General features: G+C 38.5%; 1 protein-coding gene and 1 pseudogene across 1 annotated transcript in view; both read right to left on the reverse strand.

Moving 5' to 3' along the window:
* DNAJC15 (DnaJ (Hsp40) homolog, subfamily C, member 15) overlaps positions 1-27,594 on the reverse strand; it is a 95,071-nt gene that overhangs the window by 38,428 nt on the left and 29,049 nt on the right. Inside the window, exons 2-3 of the mRNA XM_006884611.1 lie at positions 10,250-10,301; positions 9,398-9,417 (exon numbers count right to left, since the gene is read on the reverse strand). Coding sequence (XP_006884673.1) covers positions 9,398-9,417; positions 10,250-10,301 — 72 coding nt within the window. The remainder of the gene's footprint in view (positions 1-9,397; positions 9,418-10,249; positions 10,302-27,594) is intronic.
* LOC102863871 lies at positions 26,397-27,592 on the reverse strand (annotated as a pseudogene).

Raw genomic sequence — 27,594 nt, forward strand, 5'->3', positions numbered from 1 at the left:
GGAATTATCTTCAAAGTAAAAATGTAATACAGGGGAAATATTTATTAAAAATCTTAACTATAAACTTTTCTCATTCAAGGAAACTACTCTTTCTAAAAAGTTTATTTTATTCTTAGACATCCTAAAAATGAAACTCTCCTAATTCTTAACAATCAAAGACCCAAGAACAAAACAGGTCCAAAGTCCAAAGTAATTTTGGGAGCATACAACAAAGATAACATATTGTCTGGGTAATTTACCTTTTGTACCTTAATCAGAATGCTTGTCTACTACTAGTTTCTCTTTCCTCAAAAGTCCTCATAGAACTAGTATATGGCACTATGGACATTAATTCCATTTCTAGCCATACATACATCTGTGAGAAGAACTTAGCTGTCTGATTGTACCTTAACTCCTCTGCAAGTGGTGTACATTACTAAAAACAAAATGTCAGAAGTAGGAAAATGTGTAACAGCCAACCTAAGGTTGAAATAAAAAACTCTTGGGTCTCAAGACAACATTTACTTAAGTGAAATTAAATAAAGATGAAATCCTATCTTGTCCAAATCTCGTCATAAAGATGTAACTTTTCATTTGATTTCACAATAGTACAAAATAAAGCATTTCAATTACTTCAAGGTACTTGAAAATTAAAATAAAGGTGTTAACTGGACTCCTGTCTCATTAGCAAAAAAATAGTGAAATATTTGAAAAAAGTTACATTTGTAAGATTAATTTAAACATAAATTGAAAGGACTAGGATGACAGAAAAAGAATCAATGCCTTTGAGTTGTGATGTTGGAGAAGAATATTGAATATCCCATGGACTGTCAAAAGAACAAACAAATACATCATAGAGAAAGTACAATCAGGGTGTTCCTTGGAGACAAGAATGGTGGTGACTCTTCCTCTCACATACTAAGGGCATGTTGTTAAGAGGGGCTAGTCCTTGGAAAAGCTCTGGCAGCCTAGTGGTAAGATGCTGTGCTGCATTCCTAAAGGCATGCAGTTCTAATTCACTGGCTACTCTGTGGGAGAAGGAAGGTCAGTCTCGTCTCATGTGATTTACTGCCTCTGAAAATCCAATGGAGGGTCAGCTATGAATAGGTTCCAACTCGACAGCATAAAACAACAAGTCTTTGGAAAAGGACAACAGGCTTGGAAAGGTGAAGGATCAGTAATAGAGAGGAAGACCCCAGGGAGGTCGACTGACACAGTGACTGTAACACTAGGGGCTCAAGCATGTTATAGAGAATGAGGATGGTGCCAGATAGGGCAGGGGTTCACAGAGTCACCATGAGTTGTAGTCAAGTCGACAGCACAGAACTAAAACAGTTTCAAAAAGTATACTTTCTCTAAAATACTCAAATTCAAATCTCTTTAGCTCTAGAAGCAATCTGCCTGTTATTTAACGTCCCAGCTAGTAACATGAATGTGGCAGCAGTATGAATTATACAGAATACATGCAGCAATTATGGTCACTTTAGAACAACAACCCTGGAGAATGTACATTATTCTCTAATTTAAAATGAAAATCCTGTATTTGAATTTCTAGTAACCATGTACCTATTATATTCTTCTGCAACAAACCAAAAATTATCTCCTATTTATGGATTAGATGAACAGAATTACCTTCTGGAAATTATATGCTTTTTTATGAATCTTCAGAAATTAATTAATGAGACATTGATTATCCCTTGATGGTAAAGATTTGAAAAATATTAGAAGCAATGACTTCTTAAAATCTTTTTATTATGATTTGAGGAAAAAATATGTTGAGCAGATTGATATTATCACTGACCTACTTGAATTTAAAGTTCTTGTTGTCAACTTTTTTTTAACTGAAGGTTTTGTGAAATCAAATACCAGGCAAAACACAAGTGAAGAAAAACCCTTTTATGTTGCATTTTCCTTCTGGATCTTACTAAACTCCTTAGCCACAATGGAATGACCATCACCTAGAAAGAAGATCCAGTTGACAAGGTCAAATCCAGGGAACTTATAAATTAAAAACACAAATATTTAATAGGGAAACACTCTAAGATTAACATTAGGGAATAGCTATATAATTTAAAACTTTAAGTTAATGATCGGAACTTTATGATGAGAGTTTTTCCTTTAATCTTTTTAACTATGCTTTCTAAAAAGTAGTAATTTAGGCAGGAAAAAAAATTCTCCTAGGTGTATCAAAGAAATTACAGTAATAGACTAAAAGATGAAACAATAAATACACTACAGGGAACAGCTATGTTTATCAGAAGGAAAAGATAGCTCAGAAAATGTGTTAACATGATGCTCAAAAAAATATGGGGGAATAAGGCCCATATCACTTGGATTGCTTTATATTAAAGATTGTTTAACAGTACACACTAATTCAAACTAGAAAATAAATAAAAAATGCCATCAAGATCAACTATTATTGAAACTAGATTTTGTAGCTTCTGCATCATTAATTTTCTTCATGACAAATTTTATCTGGTTTTGATAAATGTTCAGTAACAATAAATGGCAGAAAACAATGGGAATATGTATAATGCCTTATAAAAAAACCTTAGCAGATTAAGAGTCTGCTCATGAATGACCATAAAGGCTACTGGAAACATTTCTCTGACATTTACTGCTATGTGTCATGCATGGAATGAATGCCCCCAAATTATGGTGGGTTTTTTTTTTAAATTTTTTTGTTTTATTTTGATTAAATCTTAATCTCTAAGTCTGTTATAATCTTATTTGGGACTGACTTGTCTTTGTCATGTTAACACAATAGGATTAGTGTGGGGTATGTCTCAAAATAATCACTGTTTTTTAAAAACTTATTTAAATAAAATTTTCTTTTATACTGTTTTACTTACAAAATTTGTTGTTTTTCACACCAGATCTTTCCTATTTCCTTTACCCACCAATCAAACTGTGTGACCCTATGATTACACTCTCTTCCCCAGCCTTGAACCCATTCTCACCCCTCTGCTCCTCCCTCCCAACCTTGGATCCTCTTACACGGTCTACAATAATGGTCTTATACAGTATTTATCCTTATGGGACTGAGTTAGTTCACTTAGTATAGTGCTCTCCAGTCCCTCCCAAGTTAGGTAGTGATTTGCAAAATCATTGCTCCTTTGTGCTGCATTGTATTCCATCATGTGAATGTATCATAATTTCTCAACCCATTTGACTGTGATTGGCTATTTAGGCTGTTGCCAGGTTTTTATGATGGTGAATAAGGCTGCTATGAACACTGGTGAACAAGTCTCCGTAAGTATGATGTCCTTCTCCAAGGACTGGTCCCTCCTGGCAATATATCAAGAATGTGAGAGACAGTTTCAAAATCCTTGCTTCCAAGGAGCAATTTGGTTTGACCCTCTCCAGGACAGACCTGTTTATTCTTTTGGCAGTGCATGGAATATTAAATATTCTTCTCCAGCACCACAACTCATAAGCATCAATTAGTTTTCTGTCATTCTTACTTATTAGGCAGCTCTCTGATGTACAGCAAGTAATTGTGAAGGCCAAGATTGTATCATGTGGGAAGTGTCTTCCATCTGCTCTTCTGGGTAAAATGCTTGTCTGTCAGATATTGTACTAAAGCTCAGCATCCCAATTATGACAGACTAGGAAGAAGGATTGGCTATCTACTTCTGAAATAATAAGTCTATGAAAATCCTATGAACAACAGCACACTCACATTAGTAGATGTGGCACCACAGGCTGAGACTTCATACTGGGAAACAAAATGAGTATGGTTAGGACTATGAAAATGGTGCAGGATAGGGCAAGGTTAAATCTATTGTTCAAAGGACTGCTCTGAGCTACAGTTGGATAGGTAGCATCTAACAATAAGATCCTAAATTGCCTTGAAGAGACTGATGGCAGAATTACAGACATCAAAGGCTATGAGAAGAGCTATTAAGAAAGCCTCTATCATCTTAGAGAAAACATGTAGTACCAGAAGCAGAATATTGCAAGAAATATAGATGTTAAAAGTCTTCTTAGTGAAGCTTTAAAAGGAGATAATGAACATGTAATTGGAGGGTAGAAGAAAGGCAGTGCTTTTTATGCCATGGCAAAGAATTATGATAAAATGTTTGGTGGAAGGTAGAACTTTTAAGTAAAGAACTTGGATAGCTGGTTAATCAAATTTCTCAGCAAAATCTTAAAGGGGCCACTTTAATAGACAGCTCTGGTGGCATAGTTCACAACAAGTTGTGCAGCTAACCCAAAAGCTATATGTCTATAATGGCTTAAAACCACCAGAAGCTCCATGTAAGAAAGATGGATAGCTCCACCTGTGATATACAGCCTCAGAAATGTGATAAAGGGTCACTATGGATGATTCCTAAAAGAACTGGGTGACACCAAACCATTTCAGGAAGCATCACGTGACCAAGAACCAATGGTAACAAAGGACAATGTTCAGAACAACTGCAACACGGGGGTGGCCAGTCTGATTTCCACCTGCTTCATTAAGGGGAACTTTCCCCATCCATAATATATATAATACCATACAAATATCTGGTGGTCAGACATGCCACCCCAAGCACCTCCTGCACCCATTTCTACCAATATGGGGTCCAATATTCATTGCAACTTGACTAACAGCCTTTATTCACAGTTGTCCGGTTTATTAGAGAAATAGGTTGGAGAGTGAAGGAGGCACAAAATGCCACCACAAAATGCAAGTCCAAGTTTAGTCCAGGAGTCTCCCGTCACATTAACAGCAAGACACAATTCTTCAATTAGTTCAGATAGCTTTTCAGTCAGCAAGTCAAAATCTAGGTTCAGTTCAGCAGCACAAATAAACCTCTGATTTCCTCAATCATCCAGAAAACTTTATCTCAGAGCAGTTACAAGTCAGCTTTTCCTCCAGTCATTCAGCAAGCAAAATCTTTAACTGTGGCTCCATCTCCAAAGTTCCTCTGGTTACATCTTACCATAGTTATTTCACAGCAGTGCCATAGTCTCTTCCCAGTCTCTCCACCACTGTCTTCACAATCTCCCCACCACCATCTCTCACAGTATGGAAAATGCTCTCATATATTGGTCCCACAGCTGTTGATGATTTGCAAAACCATGTGTCCGCAATTAAGGTAGCTGGAGACCACGCCCCCAGTGGGGGCTAACTGGACAGAAAAGCCAAGGTTTCTGACACCTCAGATGCACTGAAATCACTGGCAAAAAAAATAAGCCTCCAGGAATTGATGCATACCAATTAAAACATTTCAACAAACAGATACAACCCTGGACATGCCAGGCCACTGACTGGAAGAGATCCATGTTTGTTTGAATTCCTAAAAAAATTTGACTTGGCAGAGTGCAGAAATCAGCAAACAATATTATTGATATGCAAGTTAATTGAAATGCAAGTTAATCTTGCTAAAGATTATTAAAAAATATCCAGAACAGTATGTCAACAGGAAACTGCCAGAACTTCAAACTGGATGTAGAAGAGGCTGTGTGAGGTCACATGGATCTTGTCTGAAAGCAGAGAATACCAGAAAGAGTTTTGAATCTGTTTTGTTTGTTTGATTGATTGATTTACTTAAGTATTTAGTTAGTTAGTTAGTTAGTACCGTTGAATCAGATCCAACTGACATAGGAGGAGATCACCCCTCCTTCTCAAGCGGAGCATCTATGCATCTGTTTTATTGATGTGCAAAGGCATCTGACTGTGTGGATCATGACAAATTCTGAATAACACTGAGCAGCATGGGAATCCCAGAACAATTAATTATGCTCCCTGGAAATCTATACATAGACAAAGAAGCATTTTTCTGGAAAATAACAAGGAAATACTGCATATTTTAAAATCAGAGAAGTGTATTGGTAGGATTGTATTCTTTTCCCCTACCTATTCAATCTATATGTGCTGGACAAATACTTTGAGAAGCTAGACTATATGAAGAAGCATGTGGCATAAGGGTTGGAGGAAAGCTCATCAACACCTGTGTAATGCAGATAAACTTACTAGACGAAAACGAAGAAGAATTGGAGCATTTACTGCAGAAGATCAAAGACTACAGCCTTCAATATGGATTACATTTCAGTATCAAGAGGAAAAACTTTAACCACTACATCAATAGGTAATATCATGATAGACTGAGAAAAGACTGTGTTATAAAATGTTTTATCGGTACAACCATTATGGAAGGAAGTCTAGCACTTCTTCAAAAAAATTGTAAATAAAAATACCATTTGACCTAGCTCTCCAACTACTGGGAACATACCCTAAAGAAATCAGAGCTGTGATACAGACAGATGTACATACACCCATGTTTACTGCAGATGACGAAGAGATGGAAGCAGCCCAAGTGTCTGAGAACAAAACAAATGGATAGAAAAACTGGTACAGCCACACAACATAATAATACATACCACTGAAAAACAATGAGCTTGTAAAATGCTATACATCATAGAGAAATCTGGAAGACATTATGTGGAATGAAATATTTCAGTCACTTAAGGACAAATACTGCAAAGGAGCACTATTATTTAAAAAAAAAAATAGGATGATCATAAGGGAATGAGCTCTGATGGCCTAGTTTAAAGAAGCTGCATTGTGATCCTGAAGGCACGAAGTTCAAATCATAACCACCAGCTGCTCCGTGCGTGGGAGAAGGATGGGCAAACTCCTCCCATGCAATTAACTGCCTCTGAAAACCCACTAGAGGCTCAGTTAGGTATACCAACTGTTGTTGGTATACAACAACAAGGGAGGGGAGAGGAAAAAAAAAAGAATAGATAATAAACACTACACTAGAACCAGAGATGGGAGGGAGAAGGGAGATGTCTGATTAGACCTTGCTTCCTTTGCATGAGAAAGTTGGACAACATCACGAATAAAGATAACAGAATAAAAATGGTTAATTTTGAATTAGACTGTCAAAAGAACTAACTCTGCATGGATAGAGTGCATCCAGAGTGCTCTGTAAAGGCAAATATGGTAAAATATGGTCTCACATAGTTTGAGTATGTTGGCAGGAGAGGGTGAGTCTTTGGAAAAAGATATTTTGTTGGAAAAGGTACATATTATGCTGTAGGAGGCCTAAGGTCAGGGAAAGAGAGGAAGATCCTCAATAAGATGGACTGACAAAATCACTGCAAAAATGAGCTCAAGCATGCCAGAGATTGTCAGAAGAGTACAGAACAGGTCGAAGTTCTGATCTGTGTTCACAGGGGAGCCATGAGTCACAGTTGACTAGGTGGTACCTAAAAACATGGAGGATCTCACAGCAGTGAGAATGAGTGAGAAAACACTTTTTATTAAAAAAGGGAATTATTTATACTGTGCAATGAAAATAACTTGAGGAATTTTGTTTTATCATGTTACAAACTAAGGGCATATGTCCTAGAATTTTCACCAAAGACATGACTGTTAAACAACCTTTTGTTAAATGAAAGTAAGCCTGTGACTGACGGATCTAATCAACTACCACAACAGAAAACCTATTATCTGAAGGGCTAAAGACAAGAACAAAAGAATTCTGTCTGCCTCCTTGAGTTACACAGGCAGGAAACAGGCCAAAGTAGCTATATCTTTTGACCTCAAAGGATGGGCACGAAATGGACCATACCAGAGCAGCTATATTGGTAAAACCGAAAAGAGGCTTTCTTGGTTACAAAGGGTGGAGCCGCAGTCTAATAGGTTTCAAAGAGTCAGATCTTTGCCAACTCAGTTAAGGTATGCAAAAGGGATAAGGCTGACACACACACAAAGATGAGGGGGACAGGGTTGCAGTGCCCAAAGGACAGAGAATGCGGTGTCCTGGGGCTGATGGAGTGAGATCATCCTCAAATGGTTTAAAGAATGGTGTAAAAACGTAAAAAAGCAGAGCTGCAATCCAGAAAGCAAGAGAAACAGGATTGAATTGACTTCCATCCAGAAGTCGAGGGTGTGGCCCAAAACTCAATGTACATGTGCAGTAGTGGTTGTTGTTACGTGCTGTCCGGTGGAATATAACTCATAGCAATCCTATGAACGGCAGATCTGAACCCTGTCCTATCCTGTGCCATCCTCACAATCACTGTCATACATGATCCCATTGCTGTAGTCACTGTGTCAATCCATCTGAGTAAGGGTATTCCTCTCTTTCATGACCCTCTACTTTTCAAAGCATGCTGTCCCTCTCCACAGAACAGCTTCTCCTAGCAATATGACCAAAATATGTGAGAGAGAGCTTTATTATCTTTGCCTCCAAGAAGCACTCTGGCTCTACCTTCTCCAAGACATACCTGTTTGTTCTAGTAGCAGTCCGTGAGATGTTTAGTGTTCTTCCCCAATAGCAAGTCAAAGGCATCAATTGTTCTTCTGTCATCCTTATTCATTTTACAGCTCTCAGATGCAAAGCAAGTGATTGGAAAGAATCAGGTGCAACTTAGTTCTCAAACTGACATCACCCCTCAGTAATTTGGAGAGGTTCCTGACTGCAGACTTTCCAAGTATAATAGGTCTCCCAATCCGACTGCTGGTAACAAGCAGATTCAAGCAAGATGAAGTTTTTGACAGTCTCAATCCTTTCTTGGTCCTTCATAATGTTGCCTATTGATCCAGTGGCAAGGGTTTTTCTTTTCTTGACATTGAGATGCAATCCATATTGAAGTGTCTGCAACAAGCGCTTCAAGTTTTCCTCACTTTCAGCAAGCAAGGGTTTTGGTTGCTTTGTTTTTGTTTTTTTTTTCTCTTTAAATCTGAAACATGACAACTGGTGACCAACTTTTAGGGCCTTATTTTTTGCCAATGACTTCGCTGCAGCTTGAACTCCTTCCTTCATTACCACTGGGTCTTGCTTATGTAGTACTTTCTGAAGTATTTCAGTGTCGACTTAATTATTTTTGATACAGTAACTCTCTGTATTCCTTCCATCTTCTTCTGATGCTTCCTGGGTTATTCAAGATTTTGCCCGTATAAATCTAAGTATTACAACTTCAGGTTTAACTTTGGTTTTCTGTTCTTTCAGCTTGAGAAATGCTGTGCAAGTTCTTCTGTTTTCCGTTTCCAATTCCAGATCTCTGTATATTCTGTTATAATATTTTGCTTTGTCTTACGTTGCTCTTTGAAATCTTTTGTTCAAAAGCTGTTATAGCATTGGAATCTTACTGAAAGTCAATCAAAATGAGAAATAGCTGCAGACATCCTTTAATAGTTGGAATATGGAATGTATTAAATACAGTGCCTCGAAGGTGGACCAATGTCCAAATAATGTAAGAGAGAAAAAAGTTATTTTCAACATTTGCAAGTTCACTGTTTGGCTGGTATGACACTGGTTTGATGCCTATTATCCCTTCTATTCCTCCAATTTCTCCCCATCTGAAATGTCTATCTTGTGTCTGTTTCATCACTGTGTACTTTGGAAACAGATAATTTACATTTCCCAGATTCACAAAAGAAGTATTTTGCCCCAGGAAGAAAAACTCCAAGTCTTACCGATACTTGAGTTCCATAGACTGCCAAAAGAAATAAGTCTGCCTGGAAAGAGTGCAATCGGGTGCTCTTCAGAGACAAAGATGGTGAAACATACATTGGACATGTCAGAAAGGGTCAGTCATTGGTAAAGACGGAGGGTCAGAGAAAGAAAGATCCTCAAAAAGATTGACAGTTATTTTAACAGTGGGTTGTTGTATATCAGAGATGGTAAGGGTGCAGGATAGGGCAAGGTTCAAATCCGTTGTTCGCAGGGTCACTAGGAATTGGAATTGACTCCATGGCATGAAACAACAACAACATATTTGGGTTAGATATTCATAAGATGAGCTTTGGGACTTTTGGGATGATGTGCTGGGGTAAATGAGTCTTACATGTGGGAAGGATATGAATTTTGGTGAGCCAAAGAGTGGAATAATATGAATTAAGTCTGTTCTCCAAACTAGGTTTTATAAATCCTAACTTCTGTATCTCTGATTATAACCCCATGTCAAAACGGTTGTCTCTTATGTTAATGGGAAGGATTAGCATACAGTGTGCCATAAATCAATCTCTACACTATTAATATTATTTTAAAAAATTAAACCAAAAAAGCAGAGATGGGAAAAGATTGATGCCAAGAGACACCAAGATCTCCCTCCAAAACCCCAAAACATAGACACAGAAGTGAGGAGACTTTGCCCAAGAGCTGCCGAAAACAGAGAATGCCTGGAGTCTAGGCCCAGAAATCAGACTCCTAGCCTCCTACATTGTAAAAAAATACATGTTAGTTGTTTAATGCCATCAACATACGTGGTGTTTCTGAGACAGCTGCATGAGATAACTAAAGCAATGCAAATACTTTATTTCTCTTACCTGCAAATGCAAAGGCTGCAACACCCAGTCCTACAGCTATTAAACTTCTTGCCTATGGAGGAAAAAGAATTTTCATCACGTATAGCATAAATACAGTGCATTTGAAAGGTGAATCACTTTAAGAGTAAGTAGACAAAGATTACATTTTCTTCAAGCTCTGTTCTGAAGGATGTTGGTGGTGTTATGTGACATCAAGTCACCTGCGACTCATAGTGACCCTGAAACATTAGCCCTGAAACCTGACCTATCATGATCCAATGTTATCATCTCTGACAAACATAATCCCATTGCTCCAGTCACTGAAGGCTTAATATTTTTATTATCCTCACTGAAAAGAAGCTGTGCTGCAATCCTAATGGCATGTCGTTAGAATCTGCCAGCTACTCTGAGTTCCAATTTGAAGGTAAACAACAACATTTAGTTAAAAGGCACAAATTTCTGCTCCTATGTTTTACATCTGATGTGCTGAATGGTATTTGCTATATTTAAAAATAAATCAGTAAAACTCAGCCCTTTGTTTACTAAAAAAGTTAAACTTCTAAAATTTAGACAAAATAAAACAATTTAGAACATAATTTAAAATTTATTTAACTCTTCAACAAATGATGCTGGCAAAACTGGGCTACAGAAAGCTAAAACAGGATCCACATCTCACACCATACCAAAAAAAAAAAAAAAAACAACTCAAGGTGGATCAGGGAACTGAGAGTAAAGTCCCAAACCATAAAGTTCATCAGAAACAAACTGGAATCAAGATGGCCTCATCTATTTTATAAAGAGACTGCCAAATATAGCCTGATTGATATACACAATCTGGAGAGGCTAAAATTGATGAATGGGACCTTCTAAAGATTAAATCCCTGCTGCAGCAAAAACTTTTTCCAACAGAATGAAAAGAAAACCTACTGATAGGGGAAAAACTATTCACAATACCATTTCAGATAAGAGTCTCCTATCAAAAGTTTATAGAACCCTACAGGGCCTCCACAAAAAAAGACTAATAATACAGTTACAAAATGGTCAAAAGACATGGAAAGAATTTTCACAGAGGAAGATGTTCAAATGGCAAACAGACACATGAAGAAATGCTCAAAATCACTGGCAAAGGGAGCTCTGGTGGCCTAGTGGCAAGAAGCTGCACTGTAATCCCAGAGGTTCATGGTTCGGATCTGCCAGATGCCCTACTGGAGAAGGAGGGGCAATCTTCTCCTGCATCAGTCAGATCCGATTTGATGGTATATACACACACACACACACACACATACACTAAAATTTTAAAAAATCACTGGCAATAAGAGAGATTCAAATCAAAACCACAATGAGATACCATTTCACCCCAGTAACAGAGGCAAAGTTTAACAAGACAGCAAATAACAAATATTAGAAGTGGTGGCGAGATATGAACTCTTATACATTGTTGATGGGATTGTAAAATAGTATAACCACTCTCTGGAAGGCAGATCGGTACTTCCTCAAAAAGCTGAATATAGAAATTCCATATGACTCAGCTATTCCACTGCTTGGAATATACCCCAAGAAAATGAGAACTGAGGCACAAATGGAGACTTGTACACCAATGTTCACTGCAGCATTATTCACCATTGCAAGAACATGGAAACAGCCCAAATGTTCAACTGTAATTGAATGGATCGCGAAATTATAGTACATTCACACGATGTACTACTATCCAGCATACAGGAGCAATGATTTTGTAAATCACTACCGAATTTGGGAGGGAGTGGAAAGCATTATGCTAAGTGAACTCAGTTTCATAAGGAGAAATACTGTATAAAACCATTATTGTAGAAATAACTAGTAAAACGTGTATGAGGATCTAAGGGGGCAAGGGTGAGAGCAGAGGAATGAGGATGGGAGGGGCAGTTATTATCATAGGGTCTCACAATTTGTTGGGAGGAAAGAGGGGGGGGTTAAGGAAATGGGAAAGATCCAGTGTGAGAAACAATGTATACAAACTTTGTAAGTAAACCAGTATAAAATTTAAAGGAAAACAAAAAAATACAATTCTAGTTTTCATGCCTCCAGGAAGTACTCCTTTACCCACAAGCTACTATTAGTTCATGTTCTTCTGAATCCCCACAGAATCCAACGTATGCGTGTACTGCACTTACTACATTATATTTTACTAACAATTTGTGTGCTGATTAGAAGTTTATAAATATTGGACCCAAGTTTATGCTAGAAATGTAATATGCATTTATTGGATTAATGAATGGATGAATGGAATTAACAAATGAATTAATAAACCTCTTTTCCCTCATCTGCAAAAAACAAAACACAATTTACTTAAACTTTCCAAATCAAAGAAAAAATTTTTTAAATAGGTAAGAATTTGTCATTCTTGTAAAAGTGATTTCAAATTGGCTGTATACTTTGTATTATTCTATGCTTTTCTTCTTAAACATCACAAAAAAGTGTCATTACAGAAGAAGGTGTATGCAGAGCACATAAATGGTTGTTTCACAATCCCTGTTCTCATTTTCTGCTATAGGATTAAGGATCCCTATCTTCAGTCAGACATGTATTTCCAAGCCCCTCTTTGATGCTGTGGCTATATTAACTGCTGCTAGTTTACAAAAAAGTGAGCAGAGTGGTATGGGCAACTTCTGATAAACACTTAACGGGGTGAGGGGTGTGGGTGAGGAAGGGAAGGATTATATTCTCCTTTTCCATTCCTCCTGCACACTAGCAGAAATGCAAGCTGAACAGCCACCATGGGTAAAGAAAGAGGGAAAAGGAGATAAAAGGAATATTTCCCCAGAGAGCAAGAAGCTGTCTCTATTTATGTGAGATAAAAACAAATGCTTTACCTTCCTCAGCCAGTATTGGTTTTGGTTCTCAATCAGTTGCAGTGAAAACAAATTCTAGAACATACAGAATTAAGGAGCACAGCAACATGGTAAGAGAGGTAAACCTTTACGATCCAGCACAGATTTATAAAGAGCTGGATAATCTCTACCAGGGAACAGATGAATTCATTTCACATTGATGCAGACATCATAAGATAGCTGTTGAGAGTCCCAGGATGCTAAACCACAAAGCCCTTGAGCTGACCATCTTTAAGTTCTGAAAAAGAATACATTCTCAGTCTTAGGAACTGAAAACCCCAAACCTTCAAGGTATAACTCTTTAATGAGAAACATCAGGTCAGAAAGGGCAGCTGCATGAAGATGCTTTAACTTTAATACCCTGTAACTCTCTCAGAGTTTCTGGGTGGTGCAGTTAAAATCCTTAGCTGCTAACTGAAAGGTTGGAGGTCTGAGTCTCGGAGGGGTCTCTGAAGAAAGATCTAGTGACCTACTTGCTAAAAACTAGCCACTGAAAACTCTAAAGAGTCCCTGTGTACTGCTGTAGAGCTGATTCAGCTTCATAGTGACCCTTGCATTTCTGAGGCTGTGAATCTTTACAGGACAAGGCTACCCATCTTACTTTATGAAGTTGTTGGCGGATTCAAGCTGCTGACCTTTTGGTTAGCAGCCTGCTACCTTATGTTGTACCCTAATATAGGTGGAGTCACTATAAATGAACTTACTCAACAGAAAATGGCTGAACTCTTGGCAATCTATAGAACACATAGCAATGTTCTTTTCTCACTTTTAAGTCTTAATACATTTGTTCACCAGGTTCAACTGGACAATTTCAGTAGAGGTTGTAGTGGTTGTTCCCTGCCATTGACTCTCCAGTGGATTTTCAGAGGCTGGAAACTATACAAGGGAAATGGTCCATCTTTCTCCTGTGAAACAGCTGGTGGATTTAAACCTTGTGCCTTTGGGATGCCAAGGCAACTCCTTACCATTAAGTCTCCAGTGCTCCTCTGAGTAGGGGAGGAAAGGACAAAAGGGAGATCCTCAGAGAGGCAAAACTGTCTTCAAGGTTTCTTCTGGCTTATTGTAATTATTCCAGGGCAGAAAGGAGGTATGTTGTGATTTAACGAAAATGCTCTGTACAGGCATATAGCTTTTTGCCCTTATCTAGAACATCCTTGGTGCTACACATTTCGAGCTTTCTAAGTTATAAACAACCAACTTGTGTTATGCAGATGATACAATCTGGCTTGCAGAAAGTGAAGATGTACTTTCTGCAAAAGAACAGACTACAGCCTTCAATGTGGGGTGCATCTCAACATTCGTAGTTGTTGTTGTATACTGTAGAGTTGGGACTGACCCACAGCTGACCCTCCAGTGGGTTTTCAGAGGCAGTACCACAAGAGAAGACTGCCTATCATTTTCCCACAGAGCAGCTTGTGGCCTCTGCCTCCGGGACTGCAGCATAATCCACTAGGCCACCAGAGCTCCTCACCACTGCACATTCATCAAGAGTCAGAATCAACTCAATAGCCAGAGCAGCTTTGCAGTAGTTACTTGCTTCCTTTCAGGACATGTCAGGAGACCTGTGGTGGTGGGAAATGATTAATGCATTCAACTGCTAACTAAAAGAATAGAGCTTCAAGTAAGCCACAAATGCCCAGGAGTGTTGGCACTCCTCTTCTTACTCAACTGTTTTGTGAATTACACTCACGTCCCTTGTTTACCGGTCGTCTGACCAGAAATTTCCATCTTTGCCCACTCCAATACTAGTTACTTTTAATGCTTCTGCGTGAATCTACCATGAAATGGGAGAAATAATTTATAACACATATAATAGAAATAAATGACTAAAGAATTCCTCCAAATGAAGAATAAAGAATAGACCATCTGTGCTGGTTAAAAAAAAAAAGAATAGACCAGAGATTTTATAGAAAACGTGTAAATTACTAACAAACATGAAAAGGTACTCAAGCTCAATCATAACCAAGGATTATTAGCAATAACAAGAAATGGTACAGAAATAATAGCATCAGAACATAATGACCTCTGCTCTTGATTGTTTTGTCCACTGATGCATCCCGAGTGCAACACTTGGGATTTACACTGCTTAGCATAACTGTGACGAGTAAATGTAGTAACGTATGTAAAGGAATGAGCACAGTGGCTTGGTAGGCAGTTAGGTGCCAGAGCTGGCTCCTCCACCATCCTCACAACTTCTGCTCTGCTTTGCCCACTGTTGCGATCATCACGTTAGAAGAGGTGTCTTCTCTTCCTCTTCCTCACAGACCTTCCACTTTTCCAAGCATGATTTCCCTCTCTATGGACTCATCTCTTGTACGTGAGATAAATTAAAGTCTCACCACCCTTGTCTCTAAAGCAGCACTCTGTTTACATTTCTTCCAAAACAACAGTTTATTCTTTTGGTAGTCTATGATATAGTCAATATTCTTCACCAACAATGTAATTTAAAGAACATGGAGATCTTCTTTATTCACTGTCTGAGTTTCACAAGAGGCAATTCAAAATCTCATAGCTTGGGAACATGCACTTTAGTCCTCAAAGTGACATCCTTGTTCTTTAGCACATGCACTGCCAACCTGAAGGCACATGGTTCAAACTCACCAGGTGCTCTAAGGGAGAAAGATGGGCAATTTCTCATGCAATGTACTGAAAGTCCATTCTGAATACCCACTGAAGGGTCAGCTTCAGGTCGGTTATGACACAATGGAACTCAACACTTAACAAACATTACATATGAATAGTCCTTAATAAGGACTTAATACTAATCCCTAAAAATTAGTTAACGGTGTTGTTGTTATGTGCCATCGAGTCGCTTGCGACTCATAGCGACTCTATATATAAGAGCTCTAAACTCCATTCTATTCTGTGCCAACCTAGCACTCATTCCCACCACTCCAGTCACAGAATCAATCCATCTCTCAAAGGTCTTCCTCTCCTGTGCCGCCCCTCCACTCTGCCAAACATGATGTTCCTCTCCAAAGACCAGTCCCTCCTTGCAACATACCCAAAGTATGTCAGACGAAGCTTCAGAATCCTTGACTCCAAGGAGCATTCCAGCTTCACCTTCTCCAGGCCAAAACTGTTTGTTTTCCTAGCAGTTCATGGTATATTCAACACTCTTCTCCAGCATCACAGCTCAAAGGCATCAATTCTCTTTCTATCATCCCTATTCACTGTCCAGCTCTCTGATGCATAGCACATAATTGCGAAGACTATAGCTCCAGTCTGACATAATTGCTCTTCAGTACTCTTGTGAGGTCCCTCGCAGCTGACTTTCCCAATGTAATTTGTCTCTTGATTTCCTGGCTGCTGTTACCAAGAGTGTTGACTGTAGAGCCAAGTAAACTAAAACTGTTAACTATCTCACTCTCTTCACCATCCTTACTGATGCTGCCAATTGGCCCAGTGGTGAAAATATTTGTTTTCTTGATGTTGAGCTTCAGTCCATATAGGAGGCTGCAGTCCTTGACCTTCTGTAGCAAGTGCTTCAGGTTCTCCTCAATTTCAGCAAGCAGGGTTGTGTCATCTGCATAATGCAGGTTGTTGATGACTCTTCCACCAATCCTGATGCCACATTCCTCCTCGTACAGCCCAGCGTCTCGGATGATCTGTTCTGCATACAGACTGAAAAGGTATGGAGACAGAATATATCCCTGACAGACCCCCTTCTTGATTTTGAACCATGCAGTGTCTCCTTGCTCTGTTCTGATGACTGCCTCTTGGTCCAAGTATAGGTTTCACATTAGCACAATCAAATGCTCTGGGATTCCCATTCTTTTCAGAGTCAGTCACAGCTTGTTGTGATCCACACAGTCAAAAGCCTTTGCATAGTCAATGAAGCACAGATAGACATTCTTTGGTATTCTTTGCTTTCTGCCAAGATCCATCTAACATTAGCTATAATATCCCTAGTACCACAACCTCTTCTAAATCCAGCCTGCACATCTGGCAGTTCTCTGTTGACATATTGTTCCAAACATTTTTGGATAATTTTCAGCAGAATCTTGCCTGCATGTGATATTAATGATATCGTGCGATAATTCCCACACTCTGTTGGGTCACCTTTCTTTGGAATGGGAACAAATATCAATCTTTTCCAGTCAATGGGCCAGATGGCTGTCCTCCAGATTTCTTGGCACAACTTAGTGAGTACCTCCAGGGCAGTGTCTGTTTGTTGAAATATGTCTATAGTTAACTAGATATTGTTGAATATAAGTAATAAAATAGGGTATGAAAAAAAATTCTTTGAAAACCTTTTCATTTTTTAAGTGGGTAAGGGGAGATTTCTAGATAGGGTTTTTTGAGGTTAGGCCCTTCAACATGAGTTCGTCTTCTGGCAAAAACATGACAAATTTTTATATTTTGAAAAATTGTTGCTGTTGTAGTTAAGTGCCATTGAGTTGTAGATGATTCATAGCGACCCTCTGAATGAGAGGCCTGAACACTTGTATAACTTTCATTGTTCCTCCACGTTCATAGAGTTTCTGGAGGCAAGCCATTTTGGAAGTGGATGCCGCTCCTGCTTCCAAATTTTGAAAAATACAATTTTAAAAACATAAAGCCTTGAAAAACATTTAAAAATAAATAATGTCTTTCTTACTATGTCAACTCTTCAAAATTAGTAAAACAGAGAGTGACCTCTACAATTTCAAGGAAAACAACTTTTTTGTATATAGCTTAAGGGAATTATTACGTTTCCTACAAGTATTCTGCTTCATAATGAGAACATCAGAAGACTGGCCATATATATTTAAATTTTTCTTCCATTAAGAATAGAATAAGAGAAATAAAATTGATGCCAGAATTAACTTCTATTTTAAAAGAATAACATATTTTTTTAAAAAAAGACACATGTACACACATTCCATACACTGAACAAACTTTAAAAACAAGAACTAATCCAAATTAGGTAAATTACTGGAATAAAAATGTTCAATAAATAGCCTAAAACTGTGTAATCAACTCTTAATTATCCACACCAAAAGGACTAAATACAGCACAGCTAATTAAAAACTCATTTCTTCATTGGAATGAAAATTCTTTATTGGAATCAGAGTGTATCTGATTAATTTAATATTCTAATTAACTTAATCTTAAAATGACTTAATATTTTTGGCATAAGTAATTGATAAGGAAATGAAAATGTAAATTAAAGTCAACTTCAAATCTAAAAAAACATTTTGAATAATCATTTGACATAAAGATAAAAATTTTTGCTGCAATAATCTTTCCATTGAAAATACAAAGATTATAAATTCTATAAACACAATTTAAATTACAACTTTAATCTCAAACTGGAATAACAAGATTTGTTTCCTTAAAACAATCTCTATTACCTAACCTAGTCTTTTATTCACTAAAAAGTCCTTGGTATTTCTTTTTCAACATATATGTAGAGACTTCTGAAGCAAAAACTCTTCCTTCAGCACCCACAAATTTTAAATGGCTCACACAGGGAAAGAAATGAATTCCAAAGTGGAATCTTTGGGTGCTGTAAATGATTCATGCACTCAGTTGACAGCTCACAGGCTAGAGATATGAGTCCACCCCGAGAGAGGTATGTTTGAAGACTTGAGTCTATTTCTGAAAATTTAGCACCACGTGGGACTGTGATGCACTGGAATTAATTAATAGCAAAAGGTCATTAAAACATAGACAATAATAAGCAAAAGAGAAGAAAAATAAATAAAAAAGAAAAATCTAGGAAAACAGTTCACATGGAATGCTTGACCAAATCTTTACTTGAATTTAATTTGTTTTTAAAGTATAATAAATCCTAAAAACATACTGAGGATTTTAAACAGTCCAAGACTTTATAAATACCAGAGAATTTCAGCAATCATTTTTTTGGTATTTTTGTTTGTTTGTTTTCTTGTTGTGTTCCATCAAATTGGATCTGACTGGCACAGGAGGAGACTGCCCCTCCTTCTCCAGCAGAGCATCTGGTGGATTCGAACAGAACATCTTTCGTCAGCAGCTTTTTTTTTTAAATCGTATTGATGTTGTTATGTGCCTTTGAGTCACCTGCAACTCACAGCAACCTCACGTACAACAGACCTGAACCCTGCTCTATCCTCAGCCAGTCTCGCTGTCTCCAACACACCTACTCTTATTACCCCAGTTAGTTACTGTGTCAATCCATCTCATCCGGAGAGTCTTCCTCTCCTGCACTACCCCTCCACCCTTCCAAACAAGATGTCTTCTTCCAAGGACTGGTCCTCATATGCTTTATCATGTGTTACTTCACATTTACTTAAGCTTTAGTATTGTAAACTACACGTATCTATTTTTGTTTCTTTGATTTAGGAAACACCATATTTGATCTAGTGGTAGGCATGAAAATGTACTCTGATTTCTATTTTGAAGGTTTTTAAAACAATGACTCTTTAAAATTAAATTGCTAGCAACAAATGAATAAAAATCACACCAAAAAGACCATTTAATAATAGCTAACTGGTGAATGTGTTGTCATGTTAGTGCCTATTTGGTCATTATCCACCAGTTAGGCAATAAAAGGTTAAATTTTCAAAACTCCTCAAGTGTCTGAAAAGACATCCTAGTGTGTATGTGAATTTTACAGACACTAGAGAAATTTTGCTACCTCTCTGACTCCATCAGGAAAATTAGAGTATGTACTAAGAAAAAAAAAATTGGGCAAAAGGATTTAACAAGAAAGATATGTATATACCAATAGTCTAGCCTAGGCTAAAAGCTGCCATAGTTATACACAGCAGATGCATCTGTGGGTAACTTATAAGGGGTGGGTGGGTATGAAGATTTTTTTATTGAGATATTATTGTAAGTTTATAAAGAACTTGGATTTCCGTCCATTCATTGTCGCACATTTTCCTCCCTGGCCCCGTCCCCCCCCCCCCCCCCCCCCCCCCCAGTTTGCTTTATTCTTGGGAAAAAAAGTTCATTCATTATACAGTTATACAGTCCTCCCCCACAAACACTTTACTATGCAGCTCTTATTCTGGACTCTTGTCATACCAATAATACTTAATCATATATTCCTTTTATACAGTTCTTTCCTTTGTCTGTTTCAATGGTGTATACATTATTTAGGCCCCTTTTTCTTATCTCCCCCCAGCCCCCATGTCAGTCCTGTATATCAGTGGCCATATTTGTCTTTTTGTGACTGAGATATTTCACTCAACATAATGTCCTCCATGGTCACCCATTTTGTATAATATTTCATGAGTTCTTTGTTTTCCAGTACTGCATGATATTCCATTGTGTGAATATACTGCAGCTTCTCTATCCATTTGTTGATGGGCACCTGGGTTCTTTCTAATGCTTTGCTATTGCAAACAAAGCAGCAATAAATATGAGTGTGCAAGTATCTGCTGGGTGACAGAACTAATTTCTTTAGGGAATGTTCCCAGTAGTGAAACCGCTGGGTCAAATGGTATTTCTATTTCCAACTTTGTAAGAAAGAGTCATACTGCCTACCATAGTGGTTGCATCATTTTACACTGCCACCAACAGTGAATAAGGGCTCCAGTTTCTCCACAATCTTGCCAGCATTTATTGTTTGCTGCTCTGTTGAATTTTGCAATTTTTACTGGAGTGAGATGATATCATAGTTGTGCTGATAAGCATCTCAGAGCTAGGGATTTTGAACATGTCTTTAAGTGTTTGTTAACTATGAATGTCTTCTTTGGTGAAACGTTGTTCAGCCTCCAAATATATGGGGTTTTTTTTCTTCTTTTTCCTCTTGTTTTAATTTCTAATTTTGTAATATTATGGTCTGAGAAAATGCTTTGTATTATTTCTCTGATTTTGAATTTATTAACGCTTGCCTTGGGTCCTAAAATGTGATCTATTTTGGAGAATGTTCTATGCACATTGGAGAAAAAGGTATACTGTGATTTTGGGAGGTGCATTAGCCTATACATATCTATGAGATCGAGTTGGTTTATTGGGTGGTTTAATTCTTCAGCATATTTGTTGAGTTTCTTTCTGGTAATTTTATCATTTCTTGAGTGGTGTATTGAAGTCTCTAACTACTATAGTAGTGTTGTCTATTTCTTTTTTCAGTTTTGTTAATATTTGTTTTATATATTTTTCAGGTCTTTCATTTGGTGCATAGATATTTATTATTGTTATGTCCTCTTGTTCAAGCATTATGTAGTGACTTTCCTTGTCCTTTATAATGGTTTTTGCATTGAAATAGATTTTATCAGAAATTAATATCACCACTGTTTGCTTTTTTTCTGGTTATCATTTCCTTGGTATATTTTCTCACCTTTTTCTTTTTAGTTTTTCTTTATCTTCATTTTTCAGGTGTGTCTCTTTTAGACATCATATTGATGGATTTTGTTTTTTTAATCTAATCTGTTCCTCTTTTTCTCTTCAGTGGTGCATTTAAACCTTTTACATTCAGTGTGATTTCATTGCAATAATTTTGTCAAGTTCCTTTTGGTGTTGTTGCTAGTTACTTTGGTCCATCCTGCTTCCTGAGGCACCTCTGTAAGAAGGATGTCTCTCAGTGTTTCCTGCAATGCTGGTCTTGTTTTTATGAACTCCCTTAGGTTCTGTTTTTCTGGGAATATCTTGATGTCTCCTTCATATTTGATGGACAAATTTGCTGGGTACAGTATTCTTCGTTAACAGTTGTGTTCTTTGAGTGTTCAATATATGTCATTCTATTGTCTTCTTGCTCACATGTTTTCTGCTGAGAAATCGGCACTTAATCTTATTTGCTCTCCATTATAAGTTACTCTTTATTTCTCCATTGCTCCTTTCAGAATTATCTTCTTATTTTTGGTTCTGACAAATTTGACTGTGATATGTCTTGGTGTTTTTCTTTTGGGGTCTATTCCATATGGTGCTCTCTCGGCTTCTTGAATATATATTCTCTCTTTCTTCATTATGCAGGGTAAGTTTTCTTCTAATAATTCTTTCAAAACTTTTTTGGTACCTTTAGGTGCTTCTTCTCACTCTGGGATTCTGATTATGTGCATGTTATTTCTCTTGATGGTGTCCCACATTATTATTAGGTTTTCTTTTTTCTCCTTTTTTGATTCTGCTTTTTGTTCTAGCAGATCTGTGGTGACAATTATATCTTCTATTTCACTAGTTCTGTGTTGCATCTCTTCAATCCTGTTCATGTGTCCCATTATCATGCTGACAGCATCTGAAACACTGGTCCTCATATTTTTGAATTGTGGTTTCTTGCTTTTCCAGAGCCTTTAATGCCTCATTTGTTTTATCTGTATTGTTTAGAATGTTTTTTAAGGTCTTCCTGGGTTTTGCTTCCTGTAATTCTTCAAGTTTGTCTTTCACCCACTGAAAATGTTGAATAATTGTTCTTTTAAATTCTGTGTCAGAAAGTTTCATTAGACTTTCTGGCTTCAGAAAATCCATTGATACTGTGTCATTTTTTGGGGGGTGACATCTTGCTTTGGGTTTGTGTCAGAGGTAGCTTGCTTCCTACGTGACTATGTGCTGTGGTACAGTTTTTCATGTCTGTGGCAACTTCAGGTTCTTGAACTGAAGTCACCACTCCAGAAGAGGGTGGGACAGCTACCCTGCCTGGGTTTCTCTCTGCCTTCTGACCCAAGGAAAAATATGCTTCAGTTCAGTAAAGGCTGGTGGAAGCAGCCTCCTCTCTCACACAACTGTTGCACTTAGGGTAGCCCAAGGTATTCTGGGGTAAAGGCAGTTGATAGGCTTGACGTGAGGAAATGCAAGGCAGAGTGCAGAGACCTGACTAGAAAACCAGGAAGCTTTCTTATTCCCTTCTGATTGAGCTTTAGGGGTTCCATGTGCTCCAGTTAAACAGCAATGACCTTACTCAAGTTCAGCATCACTCCCAGTGCATGTCAGCTCCCAGTGTGGGTGTCAGTGTCAGGACCAGAATTCCAGATGCGGACCAGTGGCATCAGGAACAGAGTTTGGGGTGTGGGGCATTAGTATCAGGACTGGCGTTCCAGGTGCAGGGCATTGGCGTGAGGACCAGAGATCTGGGCACAGGGCACTGGCACTGGCGTTCTGGGCGCTGGACAGCAGTATTGGGACTGGGGTTCCTGGCACGGGGTGGGGCAACCACAGCTACTGCCTGGTGCAGCCCATGGGTGTTGGGACTGAGGTTCCATGAATGGGGCATCAGCACCGGGACCAGGGTTTCAGGCTCAAAGACTTTTTAATAAAGTCTTAAAGTCTTTTTTTTTTTTGCTGTAGCTTCTTTTGACCAGACAAATCTTAAAGCCAATTTTCATCTGTTTGTGTTGTTTCTGGAATTCCTAGATACCAACTGTGATAGGTAATCTTGCCCCAATGGTCCCCACCATCCAGCTGAGGTAGCCACTCGCACTTGGAAACCAGCAACCAACCTGCTGCTATGTTCTGCAGCTACTTAGCGAGGTTGAATATTTTTTATTTTAAGAAAAAAAAAATTTCTAAGACGGTTGTGGAAAAGTTTTAGTTTTTAAATATTTACTTTGAAGATTGAATGGATGTTACAGAAAAAAAAATCCTATAAAAGGCCTGCAGAAGATCTAAATAAATTCTTGGAGAGATAGACATATATTTATTACAAAAAAATAGGCTAGTGCATAATCCCACCTGTACAAGTCAGTCTCTCTTTTAATAAGTGGATATATGTAGATAGACACTAAATCATTTACAAGATACTCAGAACTTCTACCCATACATTCTTTGACAAATGGTTCAGTTTGGAAACAGTTCAGGTAAGAAAAACAGAAAGCTAAATTACTATAATCATGCCAAATCTGGAAGATTTTTATGGAAGTCAGCTGTCACATCTTTTCAAACCACTAATCTTTTGGTTACTAATTGAGTAATTAACTCTTATGCCACCATAAAACAAAAGCAAACCCACTGGAGTCAATTTCTACTCATAATGACTCTCCATTAGGCTTCCAAGGCTGTACATTTTTATGAAAGGAGGCTCTTCATCTTTAACCTGGAGTGGATGGTAGATTCAAACTGCCAACCTTTTGGTAGTATCCTACTGTTTCTGTTCCACTGTTGTTAGGTGCTGTCAAGTTGAGTACAACTCATAGCGATCTTATGAACAACCAGTCTGAACACTGTCCTACCCTGTGCCATCCTCACAATCTCTGATACACCAGGGTTAAAGAAAAACAGCTAGCATATCATGTGACATACAGTAGCTATCCTAATGTAGTCCATCGCATATTTATACTTCAATTTATATACCTCTTTTCTACAAGTAGCTTAAAGATCATGTTCTCAGTTAGGCTTTCTCCACAATAAAGCTCCTGAGGATTTTCACAGTTTTTGGCATCTCTCTCCACTACAATATATAGCACATTATTGGATGTGATTTATCTGTTTCAAATCTCTTCCAGAATGTGTTGAACTTGTATTCTACCTGAACTTTGAAACTGGAAAAACGGTAATGATTAAAGACATCTCCCTCACCTCTGTGTTCAAGAAGAGCTTGCTTCAAATAACCACTCCTCCCATATGACCTTAAAAAGACTCCTAGATGCCACCTTGTATAACTATGACAAGAGCAGGCATGGACCCTCCATTCTCATTCCTTGCCTCATAAGAATTGCTTGTTTCCACTGGCCAATCACAAATACAAACAAACAAACAACAACAACAAACCCACACAAGCTTGTTTGTTGTTTTTTTTTTAAATTTTATTATTTTGTGTGCGTGACTGGTACAGGAGGATATTGCGCCTCCTTCTCTGGCAGAGCATCTGGTGGATTCGAACCGTGTTCCTCTGGGATTGCAGTGCAACTTCTTGCCACTAGGCCACCAGAGCTCCCCCCACACAAGCTTGTTAACCCAACTGTGTCTGCACTTCTCTCTATCTCTCAGGCCCCCGGGCCTGGCCTTCTTCCCTGTGCCTAAGCCAGCATGCCATGCCACCCCTGAGAGTCCCACTCCCAGAAAAATAAGCTGATCTCAGTGTACAACTGTAAAAAGAGCAAGGACCACATGGGAGCAGTCATATATGACTTTTACCAACTTCACAAAGGGGAACTGTTCCTGTTAACAGCATCTATAACATGAAACCAATTCTCATGAGTACCCCACACTCCCATACTTCTTTCCACTCATCCCAACACCAATCTTACTTCTTTGTTGTTGTTGTTGTTGTTACGTGGCATTGAGTAGACTCCAACTCATAGCAATCCTACGTAAAATAGCTCTGAACCCTGCTCTAACCTGAGCCAATTTCATTGTCTCTGATACACCTACCGCCATTACTCTGGTCACTGAGTCAATCCATCTTGTCCAGGGTCTTACTTTCTTGCACTGTGCCTCTATCCTTCCAAGCATGATATCATTCTCCAAGGACTGGTCCCTCTTGGCAACATGCCCCAAAGTATGTCATAAAGAGCTTCAGAATCTTTGCCTCCAAGGAGCAGTCCAGTTTCACCATCTCCAGACAAACTCATTTGTTTTACTAGGTCCAAAATCAACACGCTAGCTCACAGACTACACAGAACTATATTGGGGAAATCAAGGGGTTATAATCCAGGTTAGTGGCAGAATACTGTCAGTCTGGCTTCTGAAATGTGCATGTGAGCATCACAGGCTTAAGCCTCAAGGTTTTAGACCAGTGTTACAAAGTTTTCAATCCTGGGAAGTATGGTGTCCACCCTCAGTTGTTCAACACATTTGGGCAAAGGCTCTTTAGCTGCCCATCTCACATTAGGTCTCTGTTCCTCTGCTGTGGCTACTATGGTTGTTGGTTCTGTAGGCCCTCTGTTTGTTCTTTTCCTGACAGTGAGGTTTCATCTCTTCTTTGTCCATAGTGGGAGGTCTCTTCTGCTGCTGTTGGGTTGCTCAATTTGTGAGACTAGCCAGTCTCTTCATGAACTGAAAGATAGCCAATCCCCTTGTGAATAGGCTAACATGTCCTTTTCACTAATTTCTGCTCGTCAACATGGCAAAGTCAAGCAATGGCTAGGAAAGTCTTATTGAAAGATAAACTCCACAACAATGTGATTTATTATTCTGTGACATCACCTGCTCATCCTCATCTTACTTTCTGACACCTGGATTCCCATACCCCATTCCTGTTTATGAATTCTCTGTCACTACAAAAGAAAAATGTCTTATTTTCTAACTCTTACAGATGTTTCCCTTGCTAGAATGTTCTTTCTACAGTAGCCTCTCTCCCTCACTGCAACAGCACCTTTCTCAAATTCTTTTTTTTTTTTTAGGTGTTGAAATATTTTATTTGCTGAAATATGTATAACACTTAACTAAGTATTAAACAAATGTTTCATATCTTTTTTCATATAACAGCAGCAGCAAGAGATGGCAAGTGTTCGAAAATCTCTTCAATCCATGTTAATCTGAAGACTCTTTGGAGAAAGAACTTGAACCTCCTGCAAAGGGGGAATTTCCTTCACTCATAGATTCCCCTAACTGCTTCTTCTCTTCTCTTTGGGATATTAGTCAGTCAATATGCTTGTGAACCTGTTCAGGTGCTTGATGACATGAACTCTTGAAGATATTTATATGAAGGTGTCTTGGAATTTGCAGGCACAAAGCACTAAAGTATGTCATCATATCAAATGAAGCAATGACCACTGCTATCCATAGGACAATATATTCATCTACAAAATTACTAAAGTACTGGTCTAAGAATAAAAGACCTGGCCCAATAAACACAGCATCTTGAAGGTACAGTTCACTTTTGGTCATGTGAGCAATCACCCATTTTTGTGCGACTTTAGCAAAAACACATAACATTAGGCTATAAAGACAAGGATTTTTTCAAAAACATTAGTTGCAGACGTTTTATAGATCATTATTGCCAGTATGCTAATTAGTCCTATGTGGAGTCCAGGTGGCAAGACGCTAGTGCCTGCTATAGTAGATCCATTCTTGCCAACACCACCATGGACGATAACATGGAAATAATTTGAACAGGAAAATATTGCTCCACCCGCTACTCCAAGAACTGAAAAGATCTTCCATTTCAGTTCTACAATGGGTATCGTACAGGCCCACATTGTTGCTCCTCCAAATGTAGACAACATAAAGATGATTATTAAAGCTACCTGAATTTCCATTACATCCACTTTTCCAAACCTCAACATGCCTGAAACGTAAGTCTGCCAGTGAGCACAGTAAAACAGGACTATTCCAATAAATGAGCAGAAAAACAGCCAGTTGGGATGAGTTCCCAAGCAGACAGCAATTGACGCTCCGATGGCCATAAACACTGTGAAAAGGGAGTCACATCCATGATCAAAGAGTTCCCCTAAAGGAGAACAAGAATTTGTTCTTCGGGCTTGTTTCCCATCGATGGCATCTAGCGACTGGTAGATAGAGTGTCCCAGGGCACATAAAAGGTATGTCCGGTATGGCGCCTCCTCGGTGGCCGTGGGGCAGTAGGAGATGAGCACAAGCATGGTGAGCAGGTTGACGGCGAGGCCAAGAAGGGTGGTGGTGTTGGGGGCCATTCAGAGCGGATCCATTGCAGCAGCCAGGCCCAGAAGAGCCGCAGCGGAGGCTCCAGCAGCGACGCAC

The sequence above is a fragment of the Elephantulus edwardii genome, unplaced genomic scaffold (genome assembly GCF_000299155.1).
Source record: "Elephantulus edwardii isolate Elephantulus edwardi_28Jun2011 unplaced genomic scaffold, EleEdw1.0 scaffold00036, whole genome shotgun sequence".
NCBI lineage: Eukaryota > Metazoa > Chordata > Mammalia > Macroscelidea > Macroscelididae > Elephantulus > Elephantulus edwardii.